The sequence below is a fragment of the Rhea pennata genome, chromosome 8 (assembly GCF_028389875.1).
Source record: "Rhea pennata isolate bPtePen1 chromosome 8, bPtePen1.pri, whole genome shotgun sequence".
Classification (NCBI taxonomy): Eukaryota; Metazoa; Chordata; class Aves; order Rheiformes; family Rheidae; genus Rhea; species Rhea pennata.
The window spans coordinates 18,619,898-18,638,810 of record NC_084670.1 but is presented as its reverse complement, the minus strand read 5'-3'; the positions used below and the strand labels follow the sequence as shown (position 1 = coordinate 18,638,810).

Below are 18,913 nucleotides of genomic sequence, written 5' to 3'. Positions count from 1 at the left end.
GCTCTCAGATTGACTGAACATACATTTGTCTACCTCTATGATGGTAATATGAGGAGAATACAAATTTTCTGGCATAACTAACTAACGAAACTTCTTCTAAACTTTTTGTGTGCGTTTTTGAACTCTGCTGCCTAGTTTATATGAAATTTATACTGTTCAATGATAAAATTCTTACAGGTGCAGTGGTGCATGCTTGGAGCTGTCACTTTCTTTAACTGACTTTTGCATTACTGATTTTTAGTGCATGTTTGTGCTGCCCATTTCTAACTTGTCTGTGTGATGTAAATACTCCTGCTGGGTGGTGCATTATCACCATATTAGGGTGATAGCATTGAATATGATCTTACTGGCAGTCTGTTTTTTATTATGGCAGAAACAAAACCAGGTCAAAGCAGCAAAAAACTCAAATTTAAGAAATGGGCCAACAAAAAAGAGATTGTTTTGAGCAATAGCATGCTTGCAAAAGGGCGTATTAATAAGCAATATAATCATGTTTTATGATGTACTTTGATTTTAAGCATTTCTTACTGAACTGATGTGTGTTGCTGAAGTGTTTTTATATTGGGTGGTTCAGTGATTGTGTAGCGGAGGCAATATTTTTTAACTTCTTGCATTGAGAAGTTTTTCATTATATTTTACCTTAAGATATAGCTTATTTCACCTTAAAAGTAATGAATGTCGTATTACATTTAGTCTGTGACGTATAAAGATGAAAGTTGTGCCCGTTAAGCAGGCTGGTTTTTCTTTTTTTCCTCTCCTTAGGAAAAAAAAAGATGTCATATGTGGTCTTCCTTGGTTTCAATGAAGGACCATTGCGAGGAGCCCTGGATGTTTGTTGTGAGTTAAAGCATCTTAATTGAAGGAGTCTAGGTAATGACTCCTTTTAACAGAACTTTTATTCAAAATGTTAGTTAATAACTGAAGCTAAATATGTGATAACAGGAGCCAAAGTGAGTACTCCTTAAGGATATAATATGTGATGGTGTGGTTTGTGTTATTTCCCTAGCGCGCCCCCCACGTCACCACCCTCAAATAATGATAGATGCTTCCAGCTCCTGGGTAGATGTTTTAATGGCTTACTCCTATTGTGTTCTTTGGGTCTGCACAAATGTTAAATACTGAATAGCCTTAAATTCACACTCTGGTTTACTGCACACTGGTGTGTAGGCAAGCCCCTTGTGCTCACTAAGTGTCAGGTAGATTATTTTGCATGCAAATGAAAATCACTTGTAGAAAAACATACTTAGGCACACAGAGTATCCCCGAGGGAATTAATATGTAGTAGCTCTCTATACTAGTAGACTCTACTGTTGTCATGCCCTGGATTCAACATGGTGATTTGCTAAGGAACATAAATCCTAATTAACATTTTTCCAGTTGGTTAATTTTTCCACCTTTGAGGCAATACTGTTTTACTTGCTTAGCATTTAACATGGCCGTATAGCATAAACAGGACCTGATTTTAAAGGATAGTTATTTTTATAAAGTGGGAATTGTAAAAAGTTTATTTTCTTCAATGAGCTTTATGATCCTTTGCAATGTTTCCATCAGTAATCATATATAGTAGAAATTGGATTAGTTTTGTTTTCTGTATTAATAACAAAGAAAACAGTTTTGTAAGCCTCTGTGTAGAATCAGATCGGTGGTATACAAGTACTTTACATGCCTGAAAATATCACTTTGTTTAAAGATTATTTTAGCTTCACAGATTCTAAAGGCAAGTATGGTTAAAAAATTAATTGAAATTACTCCTATAGATGTCTGCAGATTCTTTACTCAAAACTTGTTTTGTGTCCAGAAAAATATTGAAGATAAAAATGTGTTCATGTTTAGGTACACACAACATGTTTGCACAGTTTTCATCATTAGTATTTTCCTCATTTTGCTTGCACATAGGTGTTTGGACATCTTAAACTAGGACACTAGTCAGTCAGTAGTTTGCTCTGCAGTTATTAATGTGGCCCATAAATTTATACAATTTTTGAACTGGTTAAAAAATATCTTTTCAGCTTACAGTATGAAAAAGGGTGCTCCTGGAGAAAACTGTAAATTAAAACTGCCATTATTATTAATTTCTGTGAGTGCCTGATTCATTTCTTTTCTTTTTCTTTTTCTTTTTTTTCTTTTTTTCTTTTTAAGTATAAATATACTTAATGGACAGACCGGCAATATGGATGATTTGGAAATAAATCCTGAAGTCACTGGTGCTAAAGAAGAAATCTTATGTGATGATAATTTCGTATCTGAGGAAGAAGGTGGCATTCCTAAACCACAAGAGTGTGACACATCATTTCAGAAGAACAATACGTTGACTCTGTCTGAGGAGCTATCAAGGGACAGATCTGAAAAAGCCTTAAGTGGAGGCCAGACTTCTTTATTTATTCACACTGGTGCTCCTACTGTTTCTAGTGAAAACTTTATCTTGCCTAGAGGAACTGCTGTTAATGGACCAGTTTCACACTCCACCTCAACCAAGACTTCCATTATGAATAAAGGCAGCGTTTCATTAACCACTGGACAGTCTGCAGGTCATCATACAGATTCCTGCTCAACTTTGACAGTGGTTCATGATCTTCAGTTGCCTGCAAAGAGTACAACACAGACATCAAGTCAGCACCAAGTTTTATTTTTGTTACCTGATGTAGCACATGCTAAGAACCTGACTCATTCCATTAAAAATCTACCTACCTCTGCTTCAGTTGGTTGTGATTCACCGAAATCAGTAGGAAATAGTGTAGATAGCACTTTAGTAGGCGAAGTAGAAGTTTGTGAGGATGATAAAAATTTACTAATAAAAGAAGATTGTGTTGATGCATTAACAGGCATTTCCTCAGGTACAAGTGGTTTCAGATCAGGATGTGATCCCAGCTGGGATCCTCAAAAAGAGTTTATACAGTTTCTTATGACAAATGAAGAAACAATAGAGAAGTCTCCTGTTCACTGTAAAGTAGGTCTAGAAAAAAAGAGAAAAAGAAAAATGGATGTTAGCAAAATAACACGCTATACTGAAGACTGTTTTAGTGATACCAGTTATATTCCCAGTAAATCAAAATTACTAAATGTTGACTTCTTAGAGCAGAATGAGGAGCTACAAATAGTAGAACCACAAAGATATTCGTTGAGTAAAGTAAAGCCTGAATCCACAGATGAAGAGTTGGAAGCTGTTGATGCTATCCAACAGCTGATTTATAGTCCTGCTAGTAACTGTGCAGAAGATACTTCTCCTGTTCACACTAGCACTTTTCTTTCCAGTTCTTTAAAAAATAAATGTGAACAGAATGATTCTGAATCACCATCTACTTTCAGTACTGATGAACCATCATTTTATCCATGTACAAAGTGCAATGTGAATTTTAGGGAGAAGAAACATCTGCATAGGCATATGATGTACCATTTAGATGGGAATAGTCATTTCCGACATCTCAATGTCCCCAGGCCCTATGCATGTAGGGAATGTGGACGGACATTTCGAGATCGTAATTCACTTCTTAAACATATGATAATTCACCAGGAAAGAAGACAGAAACTAATGGAAGAAATCCGTGAATTGAAAGAACTTCAGGATGAGGGTAGGAGTGCACGGTTACAGTGCCCACAGTGTGTATTTGGTACCAATTGTCCCAAAACATTTGTGCAGCATGCAAAGACCCATGAAAAAGATAAAAGATATTATTGCTGTGAGGAGTGCAATTTCATGGCTGTGACAGAAAATGAACTGGAATGCCATCGAGGGATTGCTCATGGAGCAGTAGTCAAATGTTCAATTATCGGTAGTGACATATCCCAGAGGAAAACGCAGAAAAAGGCATCCATGAAAGATCCGTATTTAGGATCCTCAAAAAAGTCATCAGCATACATGTGTAAGATGTGTCCATTTACTACATCAGCTAGAAGCATTTTAAAAAAACACATGGAATATTTGCATCCAACATCATGCATTGATCCCTTTGGTAGCCATCTTAGATTAGAGAAAAGAAAAGGCAGCATAATTGAAGAATCTTTAGATTTTGGTAGCAGAACAAAACAGTTGATCAAACAATCTTCTACTTTTCCAAAGAACTCCGTTTTAAAACAGGATGTAAAAAGATCATTTGGCTCTACTTCACAGTCCAGTAACTTCACAAAACTTCACAAGAGACCCTACAGGATACAGAAGGCTCGGAAAAGCGTTTCACAGTCATCTGTAAGTGTGTGCAATCTAAATTCTACAAACAAGACCTTTTTGATTAGAAATAGCATTGAGCAGAAACCTAAGTATTTTCATCAAGCAGCAAAGCAGAAAGCTAGTGTCAAAACAAGCAGTAATTATTTGTATAGAAACAAGTATGCAAACTACAGGATGATTAAAAAATCTAGTGACTCTTATCCTTTACATTTAAAAAAGGAAGAGTCCAGCTCTGTCAGTTCTTTACATTTATTTTCTTCATCAAGTAGTCCCCATAATAATTGTTTTGTCATGGAATCAAATAATCTTGATTGCAAAAGGGCAGAAGGCTGTAAAGATCGTAGGCATGTAGCTGTAAAAAGAGTGGTTAAAGAATCCAAGAGGGAAAGCTCTGTTACAGGAGATGATTTGGATTGCTATCCAGATTTTCTGCATAAAATGACTGTTGTTGTTTTACAGAAACTTAACTCTGCTGAAAAAAAAGACAGCTATGAAACGGAGGATGAAAGTTCATGGGATAATGTTGAACTATGTGATTACACTACACAGTCTGTGGAGGATGAATCTTACAGTGATATTAATCAGGAGCATGTAAACCTATTCCCCATATTCAAAGGTAAAATGGAAGATCATGAAGCTGGTGATAAATCTTCACTTAGTTATGAGCAGAATGATGGCTTTTATTTTGAGTATTATGAAGATGCTGAGGGTAGTAACTTCCTGCATGATTTGCATGATCCTCAGAATTTAGAAAATGTAGGATCAGCATTGCCAAAGCATAATTCAGTTTTCCATTGGACTGATTTGTCGCTTGAAAAGAAGTCCTGTCCATACTGTCCAGCAACATTTGAAACAGGTGTTGGCTTATCCAATCACGTCCGAGGACATCTTCACAGAGCTGGATTAAGCTACGAAGCCCGTCATGTTGTTTCACCAGAACAGATAGCAACAAGTGACAAAATGCAACATTTTAAAAGAACTGGAACAGGAACTCCTGTTAAACGCGTTAGAAAAGGTAAGTTTTTCTTAAATATGGGTATGCAGTGAAGGGGACAAAGGGATTTACTGAGCATTAAGCAAGACTTGCTTTATCTTGTAAAGCTTCTCATCCTTGTGGTTTGCTTTTCTAATGTTAAACTCTGTGTAATAAAGTGTCAAAATACTTGAAAAAGATTATTTTCTTTGTAGCAATTGAGAAATCTGAAACTTCCTCTGAGCATACATGTCAGCTCTGCGGAGGATGGTTTGATACAAAAATTGGATTGTCTAATCATGTGCGGGGACACCTGAAGAGGCTTGGCAAAACCAAGTGGGACGCACACAAGTCTCCAATCTGTGTTCTGAATGAGATGATGCAAAATGAAGAGAAGTATGAAAAAATCCTAAAGGCTTTGAACAGTCGCCGCATTATTCCCAGACCGTTTGTTGCTCAGAAACTTACATCGAATGATGACTTTTTATCTCAGAATGTTATACCTCTTGAAGCATACCATAATGGCCTAAAGACTGAAGATACATCTGTGTCTGCATCAGAGGAAGAAGGGCTGAGTTTTCTAAATGAATGTGATGAAACAAAAGCAGTACTACATGATGAAAAAAAAAATCAGTCGCTTACACTGATAGAACTCCTGAAAAATAAAAGGTTAGGAGAAGAAAGGAATCCTGATATTTCTCCTCAAAAGATTCATAATCAAACTGCAAGAAAGAGGTTTGTTCAGAAATGTGTTCTTCCATTAAATGAAGACAGTCCATTGATGTATCAGCCGCAAAAAATGGACTTGACTATGCAGTCAGGTAAGATGATGTTTCTAGCTGTTCTAACTACATTTCAAAAGAATCCTTTCATTTTTAGAAAATGTACAAGTGTAGAGTATTTTATTTGGAGTTCTGTTTATTTAATTCGTGTTTTATTTTCAGAGGACATTGACTGCAAGAGGTAGCAGACTTTTCTTATGATTTTTTTTCTTAACTGACTTCAGAAGCACCGATTTCTTTTGCATGGAATGTAGTTCCTATTTCTGCATATGGTTGGGCATGCAAATTAAAAGTGGATACCAAATGAGCCTCAGTAAGGAAGAAAACACATTCTACAATAACAATAAGCTGTAGTGTTCATGTGCATTTGGTAGACTAACAGTTCTCAGATATTTGGGCTTGTGACCCTGTTTCTGGGCTTTAAGACTATTGGTTTTGGAACTGCTTCATTTAAATCTTTGAGGCTTGTGCAAAGCAGCATTTGCTCAAATTGACAGAACTGCTGATACCCTTATAAAAGCATAATATTCTAAAACGATGAATATCTGTGACTAATTTTGACATTTTAGACAAACTTACTACTTCAACATAAATTCGTGTTTGTTGTAAAATTGTGGCTGCTGTAGGAAACTGATGCTTACTTTTTAGGGCCTGTCCATCCTGAATGAAGATCTGTGCTAGTTCAAGCTTTGTTTTAATACAGTTCTTGCCAGCAGCATTCTAATACTCAACCCCTGACTGATGATACAGACAGATATTTTTCCTCCTCTGAGAATTGTGCTAACAAAACAATTCCATAATTAGCCTCCTAGGTGCTCTATTTTAATAGAACAGTTTTTAGAATGACATTTTTAACCTACTTCTCTCTAGTCTTGGGCAATTCTTGGAGCATCCTTTTTAGTGTATATCTAGAGCTTGCATTTACACGTTTCTTGCTTGGACAGTACCTTATAATAATTCTTTAGACTGATGAGCAGGATCTTATTTTTATACCCATGACTTTTTGGTTCTGTTGGTTTTTCTTGTTACTACTCAGTGCAGGTTAGAAAATTGGCAGTGCCTAGTACTTTTTCACCTATACTCTTGTCTTCCTTTAAACAAGTAAAAGCAAACAACAACAAAAAAATCTGCTGTGCTCAGAAGTTCTTTTAGGGGACTGCAGAAAGTGTGGCAATCCATTTCTTAACAAAGGTGGCTTTCTAAAAGGAGATAGTAGAGGTGGAACAGAATTACACTGAATGTCGTCTTGATGTCTGTGGTTGTCGTTTAAGACAGGAGATTGCTTAATAAAGGAAGAGTATTTCTGACAGGATTGATTATTTGAAAAACGATGCTGAAGGAATAGCTTGCCAAACCTGATACTGTATTACTTTCTGTTTAACGTTTACTGATGAATATTAGGTAGCACCTCTTTGGTTGTGTTGAACAACCAGGTGAAAATAATCATGCTTGCATAATACTAACATTAATGAATGGGGCCCTATAATTACTTGTGGCTGAGGTAACGGAATTTGACAACTAACGCACTGTGCCAGTTGAGTTAATAAGAAAATCTTTAACATCAAGTTGCAATAGTTTAATTTTACTTAAAAAAGGTAAATAATACTGTTTTTAGTTTTTTAAAGATTTGGGGTTTTTTTTTGTTTATTTGTTTTGTTTTCTTTTTTACCAGCCAAGTGTTCTTCTATAACTTGCCTGAAAAAACAGCATGTCTTCTGTGGGCTGCTGGAGAGCAGAATTCTTTCTTTCCTGGGAATAGTCTTTCCAGCTGAGTAGTTCTAGGAGTTTTTTGTTTGTTTTTTAATTAATGCTTTTTATAAATAGTGGTGATCTTGAAATATTAGTTGACCAAAACACTGTATCTTTGGTAAGGTGAAAGAGAGTATTATGGTAAAGTTGAGTTGAGGGGGAAATTGTAACGGTTTCTTTGCCAGGTAAATGAGGACTTTAGTATTGTTTCACTATTTTCCTGTGATAAATACCATGTTGCTTTGTTGATCACTTATTTAGCACAGAGATTTTAGTTAAAAAAAAAATCTTTAAATCATTAACTTCCATCATTGATTGTGCATTGAAAGCAATGAACAGAAAATGCACTGAACAAAATGTTTTGTCTAACAGCTGTTCAGTGATGTGTTTTACCACCTTTTTCTCCAAGCCTTCAACAGCAGATTAATTTAGTTTTGAGCTTTTTAGTCTTATGGGTAAAACACTTTAATTACCACTTTGTCAAGTAGACTTTTAAAATTCTCTTTATTGGGAAAGTTGCAACCTTTGAAATTTCTCAACACAATCATGCTATTCAAATTGCAAGATTGTATTTTGGGGTTAGATCTGCATAACATGGACATTTGTAGGAACTTGATAGTAGCTATCAAATCAAGAGTAGCCTAAGGGTCCAGGTTGCCCCCTTTCTCTTCTTTCCAAATAGCATGGTTTGGCTTAAAGCACTATGTGAAAGACTAATGATGGTTAACTTGGATCCTTCTAATATACTAAACAATTGCATCAATGCAGTGAATATATTTTAAACCATCTTTATTACAGAAAACTTTTTACAACGCTTTGAGAATTTCATTTTTTGAAGAGAGAACTGGATTATAGTTTTCTTTTGAATGATAGGTATGCCTGTGAAGCTTAGAACGTGTGTGCATTGCAATACGACGTTTACAAGTGCTGTTAGCCTGTCCAACCACTTACGCGCTTATGCACGAAAGAAGAGTGCTGGACTTTTGACTGGGACAGGTATGTTTTGTTACAGATGTAAAAGCAAGTCTGTCTATGATGCATTTTCCTCATCAGACTGGACAAAAGCATATGTTAATTCAAAATAATTCTGAAGCTTTCGCTGGTAAACAGAATTTGTATTTGCCATAGAACTTCAGCAACTTGTAAACAAAGGTATGTTGCTGTTGTCCACTCTCATGTCTGATTTTCATTCTTACTGATTTGTTTTGGATCCAATACTTAAGGTACGTAAGCAAAACTAAGATGTTCGCTTCAGTTCATTCTCCCACCATATCACAACTTTCAAAATTGCTAGTCGGCCTTCTAACAAACTGTTTTAGAAGTATTTCAAAAATTAAAAAAAACTTAAGTAATTTTTACAACTTATGTTAGTACTAAGAATAGTTAAAATGGCGAGGAGAAGCAACTAATTTTACAGTATGTGCCTCTCTAACAACACATTATATATATACGGTCAGTTTCATTTTTTTTTATTTGGCTCACAAATTAAAAACTACCTGATCTGACAAGGAGAGAGTATAGTACAACACTTGGCGCTGCTATTAATATATATTTTTTTTTTAATTAGAACACATTTCATACTGCAGTTTCTCTGATAGTTTGTATTTTGATCTAGAGTCATTTCTAGAGACCAGCAGTTTGCTTGGCTGTAGGCAAATTCTTGAGTTTACTTTTAGTATTGCTGAGATTAGTGGGACTTCACATGATCAACAGCAGGCTGGGGAGCAGAGCTGGAATATAGTGAGAAAACTGGGAGATAGGAAGTCTGGAATATTAATTACTTAAGGACAGCCATCAGCTTTGTGGGTTGTTCCCCTCCGCTCTCCCCATCAGCCAGTGCAGACATTTACATAATGCTTTGATAAAATGCATGGTCTACTTCTGTCTATAGATATAATTCATGATGCTAAGAACAACATGAAAACTGAGTCTCAGGCTTTCTTTCTTTTTTTTTTTTTTTTTTTTTTTTTTTTTTTTTTTTTTTTTTTTTTTTTTTCCAGAAGGCTGAAAGAAATACTTATTTCACAGATTGGAACTGTGGATGTCAGGTCTTAAGTTGCACTAGGTTAATGCTCTAACAAAGGAGACTTAGAATTAAGTCAGCAGATGCAATGTATGCATTGTGCAGGAGAATGCACTTAGCGTTTCTGCAAGTGGCACATTGAAGTCTAATGATAATTAAATGGAGGAGGGAAAGAGGCACTGTGGCAAAGAGATTGGATGCACAAAGAGATTGGACCCTGGGACAAGCTCTTGGTATCTCAGCTTCCCTTTTGCTAAATGGGAGAAGTGAAGGTAGCTTGTAAGATGCCTTCAGATTTGTTTGTTTATTTTTAGAAATGTATTTTGCTAACGAAGTAGTAGCATAGTCTTTGCAATAGTTGGCATTTTCTTAGAGTCTTTTTAAAGAAACTTAAAAAGAAAACTCCTGAATCTTGTCATTTGGACCTGGAAGCCACATAATAGTTTGTGCCATGCAGATAAAGGCCTTTCATTGAAACCAGTGACTTAAATGAAGACTTAAATTATAGCTATAATACTATGCAACCAGTGTATAGTAACCAGTATTAATTTAGTCATTACCATTAAAACGTATGTAACTTTGCAAAGGTTGTAGACTTTGAACTTTACAGTTTTTGCTGACTTTTCAATTAAGAAAACTCAATGAAAGATTGGTAGACCAGAAAATACACTTTTAAACAGTGTTTTTACTTGATATTCCACCATATATTGTAGTGTGTGTGTATGTGTATATATATATATATATATATATATATATATATATATATATTTTAAAGGGAATGACTTTTTAATGTAAGATTTCACCAGCACATACTGGTTTTAAACTTTGCTATGACTGTTGCTCTTTGAGATCCCAGCTTTTCTTATGAAAAAATGTTGCAGTTGAAAACGATTTTGAAAACGATTTTGAGACGTCTTCAGTTTGGGTTCAGCTTTGAAGCTTTATGAAGATGATGAGAATATGTTTTCATAAAACTTTTCTTAAATCTTCTAAAGCAAATGTAGCTACCGTAAAGAAATTATGTTGCTGGAAACTTGTTCCAGCTTCCTGTTGTAATTAAATAATTATACACAAACACAAGTGCCACAATTCTTAATATGATACGGCAATTGTTAAGGCGTCTAGGCTTTACTGTTTAATAAGAGAAATATAGTAATCTATTCAAGTTACTGAAGCAGAAGTGAAAGCTTTCCCAGGGCTACATTAGCTTACATACTCATCTTCTGCTCAATTTTTTTCTACTTTGTCTGCATATGTTTTCTCTACTGACTATTATTATACTGCTTTCCTAGCAGATGCCATGCTGCTTCAGAATCAGTAATCTTTATCACATTTAGTCAAATCTTATCCTAGTTTCTCCAAATGCAACTTGACATTTGTAGCTATATAGTAGAAAGAGCTAAGTGTAATAGTCAATTTGGGAATGGATCCAAGAAAAAAATTCAGAAGTGGAACATTCTAGGCTGTTGGCTGTGGAAGGTTAGTGTTTGTTAAACATAATTTCTGTGTACAGTTATTCAGTAAAGATCATTGCATAGCAAATGTCTGACTGGATCCCTTGCTTGCATAATTACATAATTTTATATTAGCAATTGCATGACTGTCTTTAACATTGCAGTCAGCTAATTTTTTGTGCTAAGCTGTCCAATTTTGAACAAGATAATGACTTAATCACTCATCTTGAGTAGATGCTAGTTTTCTTTTATGACCTGTTTTGGTAAATAGCTACGCATTTGTGTTTCTTGGAGCATGTGGTAGATTTACTTCTGAGGACCTGTAGAATATCAGACAGTTCTGTTCAAAATCTTCAAAATGCATCTTGCTCTGCTTGATACAGTTGTATCCAAAGCTTCCTTCTCTTTCTACTCTCTAGGCATTTCTTCTGCTGCCCTGAGGTCTCCTGAATCTCTCTTGCACCTCAGCTTTTTACATCTTCTGTTTGTTGACTCTTCTTTTCACGTGCTCAGTCATCTTATGCCCACTGTCATCCTCTGGGAGTCATCACTTTTTTTTTCCTCCCCCTTTTGTCTCTGCTTTTGTAGATGGAGAAGATTTTTTTCAGAAATTTAGGAGAGAACAATGAAATACAGAGCAAGGAGTCTGACCTTGTTGAGCCAACAGCATGAAGGGATAATAGTTCATGTGGCTACTATATTTTTGAATAACTTCTAGTGTTACATTGTCCAAACTGTACCTTCTGGGAGTTTGCTGTTGAAATGTGTAGCCAAAGAGGAAATTTGAGACGCACTGATTTTGCATGTCTTTATTCTGTGCTGTTACGGTCATAACTGATCAACCAGCACAATAAACTAATTAATATCCCGTAAAATTTTTCAGGGAGCAAATTACTGGAATTTAAAAAAATATGAGGAGAGAGAGCAAATGATTTAATTTGACAAATTAGTAAACATGTAAGAAGGAATTCATTAATTTTGACTTTTTAATTAGCAGTATTTTTAAATGGCAAATTAGACACATTTACGTATGCAATTTTTAAACTTGCATTTGTTTACATATACTGTGTATATTGTTCTCTGGTAAAAGTTATGAAATTCTAACAAGGAGACCCAGCTTCAGTCTTTCCAAAGCGAAAAATGTTCCATTTTGGAGGACGTTAAGAAACAGGACACAAAAATTAGCATGGATGAATATTAATTTTGAACCTCAGACCAAATGTCATGAAATGAAGGACCTTTAATCATGATTTTTATCTAATCCGTGTTGTCCTAGGCATATTCATTTTAGTGTCCTATCTCCATTTTCTTGCAGTCTTCCTTGCAAAACTGTCACTGAAGTAGAGGTTTTTTTTTATATGTAGCCTTTTTACTAGTGTCTATTATGTTAAGTAGTATGCAGTCAAATTGAACTGGAGTTTGTCAAAGGGATCGTTCTGTAGGGTGGTTGTCTTCTGTTTCTTAAGTGGGTTGTTTCTCTCTGTTGTGCTGTATCAGAGCTTTTGATGAAGTGATGTAACCAGTTGTTCACAAAAAGTTTTTTGGAAACAGCAGCTAAGAGAGAGCACATGGCCATACATGAAGGAAGGAGGCTCTTTTCAGAGAGAAGTGGGCCTTCGTGGAGAATGGAGGATGGTGTTTTGGAAAGCTGTAATAGCCACAAAATAGGCATAATGGTAGGTAGTAGGTATCAGTCTTCCTGTCTTTTTCTGGCAACGTGCTGCAATTGTGGTCTGAGTTTCATGCAGCTTACTGGTGCTACATCATCTTGGTCTCTTCCTGAAAGTACTAAATACTTTCTGCCAAGGTTATGCGTTTATTTCAGTAACAGCATTGGAAGAGCAGTAGCTGAGTTTGGGATGCTTTGTCTGGAGGTGAGACAGTGGTGTGTTTCATTTGGTGCTTTCAGTTAATCATAAGCATCATATCAGTAGAGTACTTAAGCAAGTGTGTGCACATGACTTCATTTGAACTTGTTTTTCTGGACAGACAAAAATGAAATTAGCGTGACAGTTACTGGTGTGTGTCTTTACCTGGTGTTGAAATTATAATTTTCAGTCAAACTTCACCCAGATTTTTCTTTCTCCACTTTTCTGTTTCAGTGGAATGACTTAAAAATGTATTTGTGCTACTTTGTGCCCCCTAAAATGTAAAGAAATGTTTCCTAGATCAAAAGAGCACAGCTTTAGCATTTTTAGTATTTTCTGTTTCTTGTAACTGCTTCTTGCTAGGCTAAAATGTGACTTTCAGTGTTATCTAAGTTACTGCTAAGAATTAAGTGGGTGATTTGAGTTTTTTTTCTTGATGTCTTTTACTATAATATTTTCTTTTCATTGTTTTATAATTTCTCTATCTAGAGAAAGAGCATTTAAGACCTTCTGTCTTAAATGTCTCTGAGAAGATACCCATTCTTTTGTTTTGTTTTCTCACTTTCTTGGAAAAAGTGCCTTTCAAGGGAGTGGAAACTAACTTTTGTGGTATATTAGGACAGTTTCTGTTTATTTTTGTTGCTGTACACTTGATTACACAACAGTTTAGGGTTTTCTTTTCCTAGAAGTTTGCACAAACATTGAAAACTACTGAGATTCAGGAATTCTATTACAGAAGACCAATTTAGGACTAATAGGAAGGTGGAGGCTGTCTGAAATGCTTGGGATGTGTGTGAGTAGGCTCACGTTTCTTGATGGGAGTGAACGTCTTAAATTTGCCGATGTGATGGAAAATGAGCTATTTTAAGTTTGAAGTACTTGTGGGCTTCTCTCACAGAAGCCTGTACTCTACTGCTTTTTTGATCATTTATCTAGGGACATCAACTAACTGGCATCAGATGCAACTCATGGATGCATTTGCACTCTGATAAGACTGCGACTTCTAAACAGTTCCCTCCTTTCCATGGTGTTCCGCAAAATATGTAATGGCAAAGCTTTTGCTGTAATAACTGCTTAAGATACCTCTCCCCTCATGAAACTAACTCTCTTCAGAGAACTGGTGTCCAGATTTCAGTATTTGATCTCATTTTTCTAAAGGCTGTTCACATTTCTGACAATGCTATTACTGATGTTGCACTAGGTTTAATGTTTCTACTACTTTGGTAGTTCATAAAGTTTGAAAGATTAGGGCTTTTTCTTCCTAAAAGTTATGCTTTTGATAAGAAAGGAATCTTATATCAATTATCTAGATAACTTCTCAGAAAGAGATTTTGGCCATTTCTCTCTTTGGGTTATTCTTTTTTTATATACAAACTGCTTTCATTAATACTATCAGTTAAAAAGAGTCTCATCTTCCTAGTGATAGACATCCTGTAGTGCTTGGGTTTAGCCTGGTATCTGTTTTCTGCTTGCTTGCAGACTGAATTTAGTTCTCTGGTTCCTTCAGGCCTGCAAAAGTCATCACGTTTTCTACCAACTTGTATTTTTTCTGGATACTACAGGAATCTTTGAGGACACAACTGGGAAAGGTCGAAGTGTGTCAGTTTGGCTAGTGGTTAAAAGCCAAAATGACAGAAGAAAAATGAAAGTTGCAATCAAGTCCATTTACTTTGCCTTTTTAATCTGCATGCTTTGCCTCAGCAGATGTTCTATGCTTTGGGGTACTAAGCAGTGTTTGTTCTGTTTTCTCTTACACAAGTCAAAATTTAGACAAGTAGAACATAAATTTTGAATCCTACTGTTAAGATGTTTCAGTAATGTAGCATATGCATTTTTTCCCCCCAAGAATACTACTTGTTACTGTCAAGATTCCGGCATAGTTCCAGTGTCAATGTCTTGGGTTTAGGAACAGCGTGTAGCTAGATACTCTTTCTGGTCTGAATAGTCCTATACTTCTTGTTTTTCTTGAGCTTTATCATCATAACAATATTAACTCAGTCTAATCCCCTTGTCCCTCAACTTTAGTTGTTTCCTAGAATCTTCAGGTTTTCTTACAGATTCCTATTTCATCTATTTATGGCAGATAATAGACTTTTTTAATGCTAATTGAAACTTGCTGTGTATTTCCAATTCACGCACATTGTTTTCATACATAGTTTTACACAGTTACACTGAATTAAACAAGTGGCCTTGCCATGCCTGTTGGTTGTCCTAATATCTGTGCCTACAGCAAAGGGTTGTTATGTATTTTTCAAAACACACTATAGAACTCAGACAGAAGTGAATGGGAAACTTCATCTGAGATTCTTAATATAAAAACAGGGCAAAAATTTGCTTTATGTTGAAAATAAATGACAGAATATTTTTTACATTCAAAATAGAAATTTTGATATGTTAATCTATGATATTAGCTAAGAGCTATACCTCTGTGCTGTTGTAATTGGGTTGAACATGTGTGTGGTATAATGTTGCTTGAATTACAAAACAAGTTTGAAGATTTTGACAACATGTTAAGGATGAAAGGGAATTTCAGGTGGTGCTCTTTTTCTGTATAATTCCACAATAAGTTAGTAGGTGCTTGCTGATACTAAGACAGTAGTTTAATGCTTAATGTCAATTATCTAGTATTTTAAAGAGCAAACATTGCACTAAACTAAGAAATAGCTTAACATACTTTGCCAGTAAATTTCTTAGTGCGCACTATAATTATTTTGAATTTATCTTATAATTAAACATAGAATAAACAGGTAGAAGTCTTTTCACCAATGCCATAAGGGACACTTGCTGAATAGCTCTATTTGGTCTAAGACCGATTTAAGTATCACTTTCACATACAGAAATTTCTGTCTTCTTAGCTTTAGACTGTAAGCAAAAGAAGTCAAGGTCAAGATCTGGAAGCAAGAAAAAAATGCTGCCATTACCTCATAGTGCTGATGAAGTTTACATACTCAGATGCAGGTACATATGATTATTTTAAGTGAAAGAACAGCCATTTAAGAGTTTGCTAATTGTAGTCATAAGACTATTTATATCCTGTAAATGCTTATGTGATAAGCGAATAATGAAAGGGGGAGGGGAACAGTTGCTCATTTTGATAAATTTGAACAAGAGGTCTTGAATCAGTCCTACTTAATTCTTAGGTTGCAACTCCTGCTGCTTTAGCTAAAATCCTATTGGTCATGTTTGAGTAATATCCTGTCCTTCAAAAGAAACACAATGTTGAAGAAGTAAAGATTATTATCTCTAGTATTACAAATATAAGAGGGAAACTTGTAGTATAAACTGCATTTTTTATTTATATGTTCATAGTTACTATAAACAAAATCAGTAACTGTGGGTTTTTGGTTGAAATCTGTAGGAACAGACTTCAAGAAAAGTATTTTAGGGAGGAGCCTATTTAATGTGTTGACTTGATCATTGTTCAGTAGTGCTAAATATATCTTGGTGGAATAATCTTAATATTTGCCCAGGTTTTGTGGTCTGGTCTTTCGAGGACCTTTGTCTGTTCAAGAAGACTGGATAAAGCACTTGCAGCGACACATTGTCAACGCAAATCTTCCACGGACTGGAGCTGGCATGGTTGAAGTCACATCACTACTTAAAAAGCCTGCTTCAATTACTGAAACTTCATTTTCTTTACTGATGGCAGAAGCAGCGTCATAGAGCAAGAAACATTTTAAATTTGAATTGGATGTAAATTTGAAATACTTTGTCTTTTTTAAATAAATTGCTACACTAAATTATGTTTATAAATCATAAAGACAGAAAAAAGTGGATTACAGTAACATCAAAAATTGAATACTTAACAGTTACAGTAAGTAGTCTTTATATTTTATATAGGGTGGAAGATGTGTTTTTAAGGTTTATTATGTTTTTGTCAGTTACCGTGTTCACTATCAATACAAGACCATTACATGTATGGCAGCCATTTTTAAATTGTTGCACATGGGTACTTAAAGACAGATTTTAATAAAATTAAAAAAAAAAAAAAACATTCTCTGCAGTGTTACCCGAATCAAGGCTCTGTTTATTCCAAAAAGAATTACATAGTAAAATAAGATATTATTATATTTTGTTTGTATGTATGTAGTGTTTTGTATAATACCAAGAACTGCTAATACAATTTACTCAACTTAGGGCATTAAATATCATGTATTTCATAGTTCAAGAGACTGTTTCATTCAAATAGGGCAATTAGTACTATTCTATCTAGGTGTGTAAGTGTTTTTTGTTTTTTTAATCACATGAGGCTTTTTGTACTAAAAAGTGGAGGGAAACTTGTTTAAACAAATTTCTAAGAGAAATATGTACATAATACTGGAAATTTGTGGTAAGGAAATATTCTTTACTTCAGTTGCATTTCTCACTGACAATAAAGTGGTGCATCCATGCTACCTCCTACTTGTCAACAAAGATGGTATTTACCCTTATGTTTTTGTATCATAGTAGATTCAAATCCAGCTTTCTTTATTGCAAAGCATCTTTTTGTTAACAAGTTTTGTTTCTTTATGATGATTTACTTAAAGTCTGACTTGCTTACAGAAGTTTGCCTCTACTATTTTATTTAACACTGTAGAAATGTACTAATAAGCATTGCTCACTACACGGTTTAGAGTAGACTTTTCATTTATAATTCTGTTAAAAAATTGATCATTTTAGAAGATTCAAACACAAATTGAAATGTTTCTACATATGAAGAGAATGTTTACAACTTAAATTCTAGAGCTTGTTTTGGATGTGATTATATGTATGAAAACTGTAACACTATGCTCATGCTAAGGACCTACTTACAGAATTACTGAAATAAATGTGCTGTGAGGATGGAAATATGGTGCAGGTGTCTTGGTCAAAATGAATTGTGTTTGTTCACTTAAACTGTCTTCAGAACATGACTTCTGTTTAAATCATAAATCAGATTCCTCTACAAATCAATTTTGTATGCAAGTAACATTTCATTTTGCTCATATAGGGTAACTAATACTGTAGTTAAGCCAAGGATATGCATTGATATTTTCTTTATATGTAAATAAAGTTAAAAGCAGTTAAAACAAGAGGAGTATTTTGGTAGAGTATATACATACCTCACTGCCAGTGAAATTGCTTTCCTATGGTATATCTCCTTACCAGAAAAATCTCTAAATAAAAAGGTTTAAAGAAAATCTAAATGTCTATAATGTGAAGCGTTTATTTGCATTGTGTGAATTAAGTTTGTGAAATTGATTTGTCTTGCTTGAGATTAGAATCGTCTCATGATCTTAAGTAAAAATATTTACTTGCAATAAAATGACTTGTTCACAGATGCATTACATTTCATTGGAAAATATGAATAAATGTCTGTCTGTCTGTATGTATACAGTTAAGAGTTAATGCATAGGAGTTGTTAATGTTCTGAAAAAATAGGTGAGCCAACAATACCCAGTTGTGCATGACAGTCCTGAGACAAGGGCATCCTCTCTAACAGGGTGTTCTGTACTGTGAGGGGTTTTAATCTGCAAGTTGCTACAGATAACTTGAACTTTATTGTCCAATTATATTCCTACTTTTTAAATGGAAAATGCACCTCATTATACTTAAGGGCTGGGAAAAAATAGCTCTAGAAATATTAGGATGGATGACTAGGATGGTGCAGTATATTGCAGACAAATGATATGCAAGCAACTGAAAATTTCTAGATTTTTAGTTTATTGTGAGATTTCTATATGTTGTGATGGTGGAAGATTTGCAGCGACATGTTGAAATGGATAGAAAATAGAGGGAAATGATCAAATCACCTTGAATATTCATAATGCTTTAATAGAGTGCTTGTTTACCCTTCTCACTGATAAAGGTGCTGGTGAGAGCATCGTGTTCTGTGGCTGGTTAAGAAATGAAAAATTAAGTGCAAATGAAAATATATATA

General features: G+C 34.8%; 1 protein-coding gene across 5 annotated transcripts in view; it reads left to right on the top strand.

Annotated features, from left to right (window-relative positions):
* ZNF644 (zinc finger protein 644) overlaps positions 1 to 18,173 on the top strand; it is a 52,040-nt gene extending 33,867 nt beyond the window's left edge. Inside the window, exons 3-9 of one of the 5 annotated variants that reach the window (XM_062581905.1) lie at positions 763 to 870; positions 2,140 to 4,183; positions 4,625 to 5,180; positions 5,354 to 5,959; positions 8,543 to 8,665; positions 15,870 to 15,972; positions 16,485 to 18,173. In XM_062581905.1, the coding sequence (XP_062437889.1) occupies positions 2,171 to 4,183; positions 4,625 to 5,180; positions 5,354 to 5,959; positions 8,543 to 8,665; positions 15,870 to 15,972; positions 16,485 to 16,677 (3,594 nt within the window). In that variant the 5' untranslated portion in view covers positions 763 to 870; positions 2,140 to 2,170 and the 3' untranslated portion in view covers positions 16,678 to 18,173. Of the gene's footprint in view, positions 1 to 762; positions 871 to 2,139; positions 5,181 to 5,353; positions 5,960 to 8,542; positions 8,666 to 9,669; positions 9,699 to 15,869; positions 15,973 to 16,484 lie in introns of those variants that run through there. The other 4 variants (XM_062581906.1, XM_062581907.1, XM_062581904.1 and 1 more) reach the window with 4 other exon arrangements.
* Positions 18,174 to 18,913: the final 740 nt, after the last annotated feature.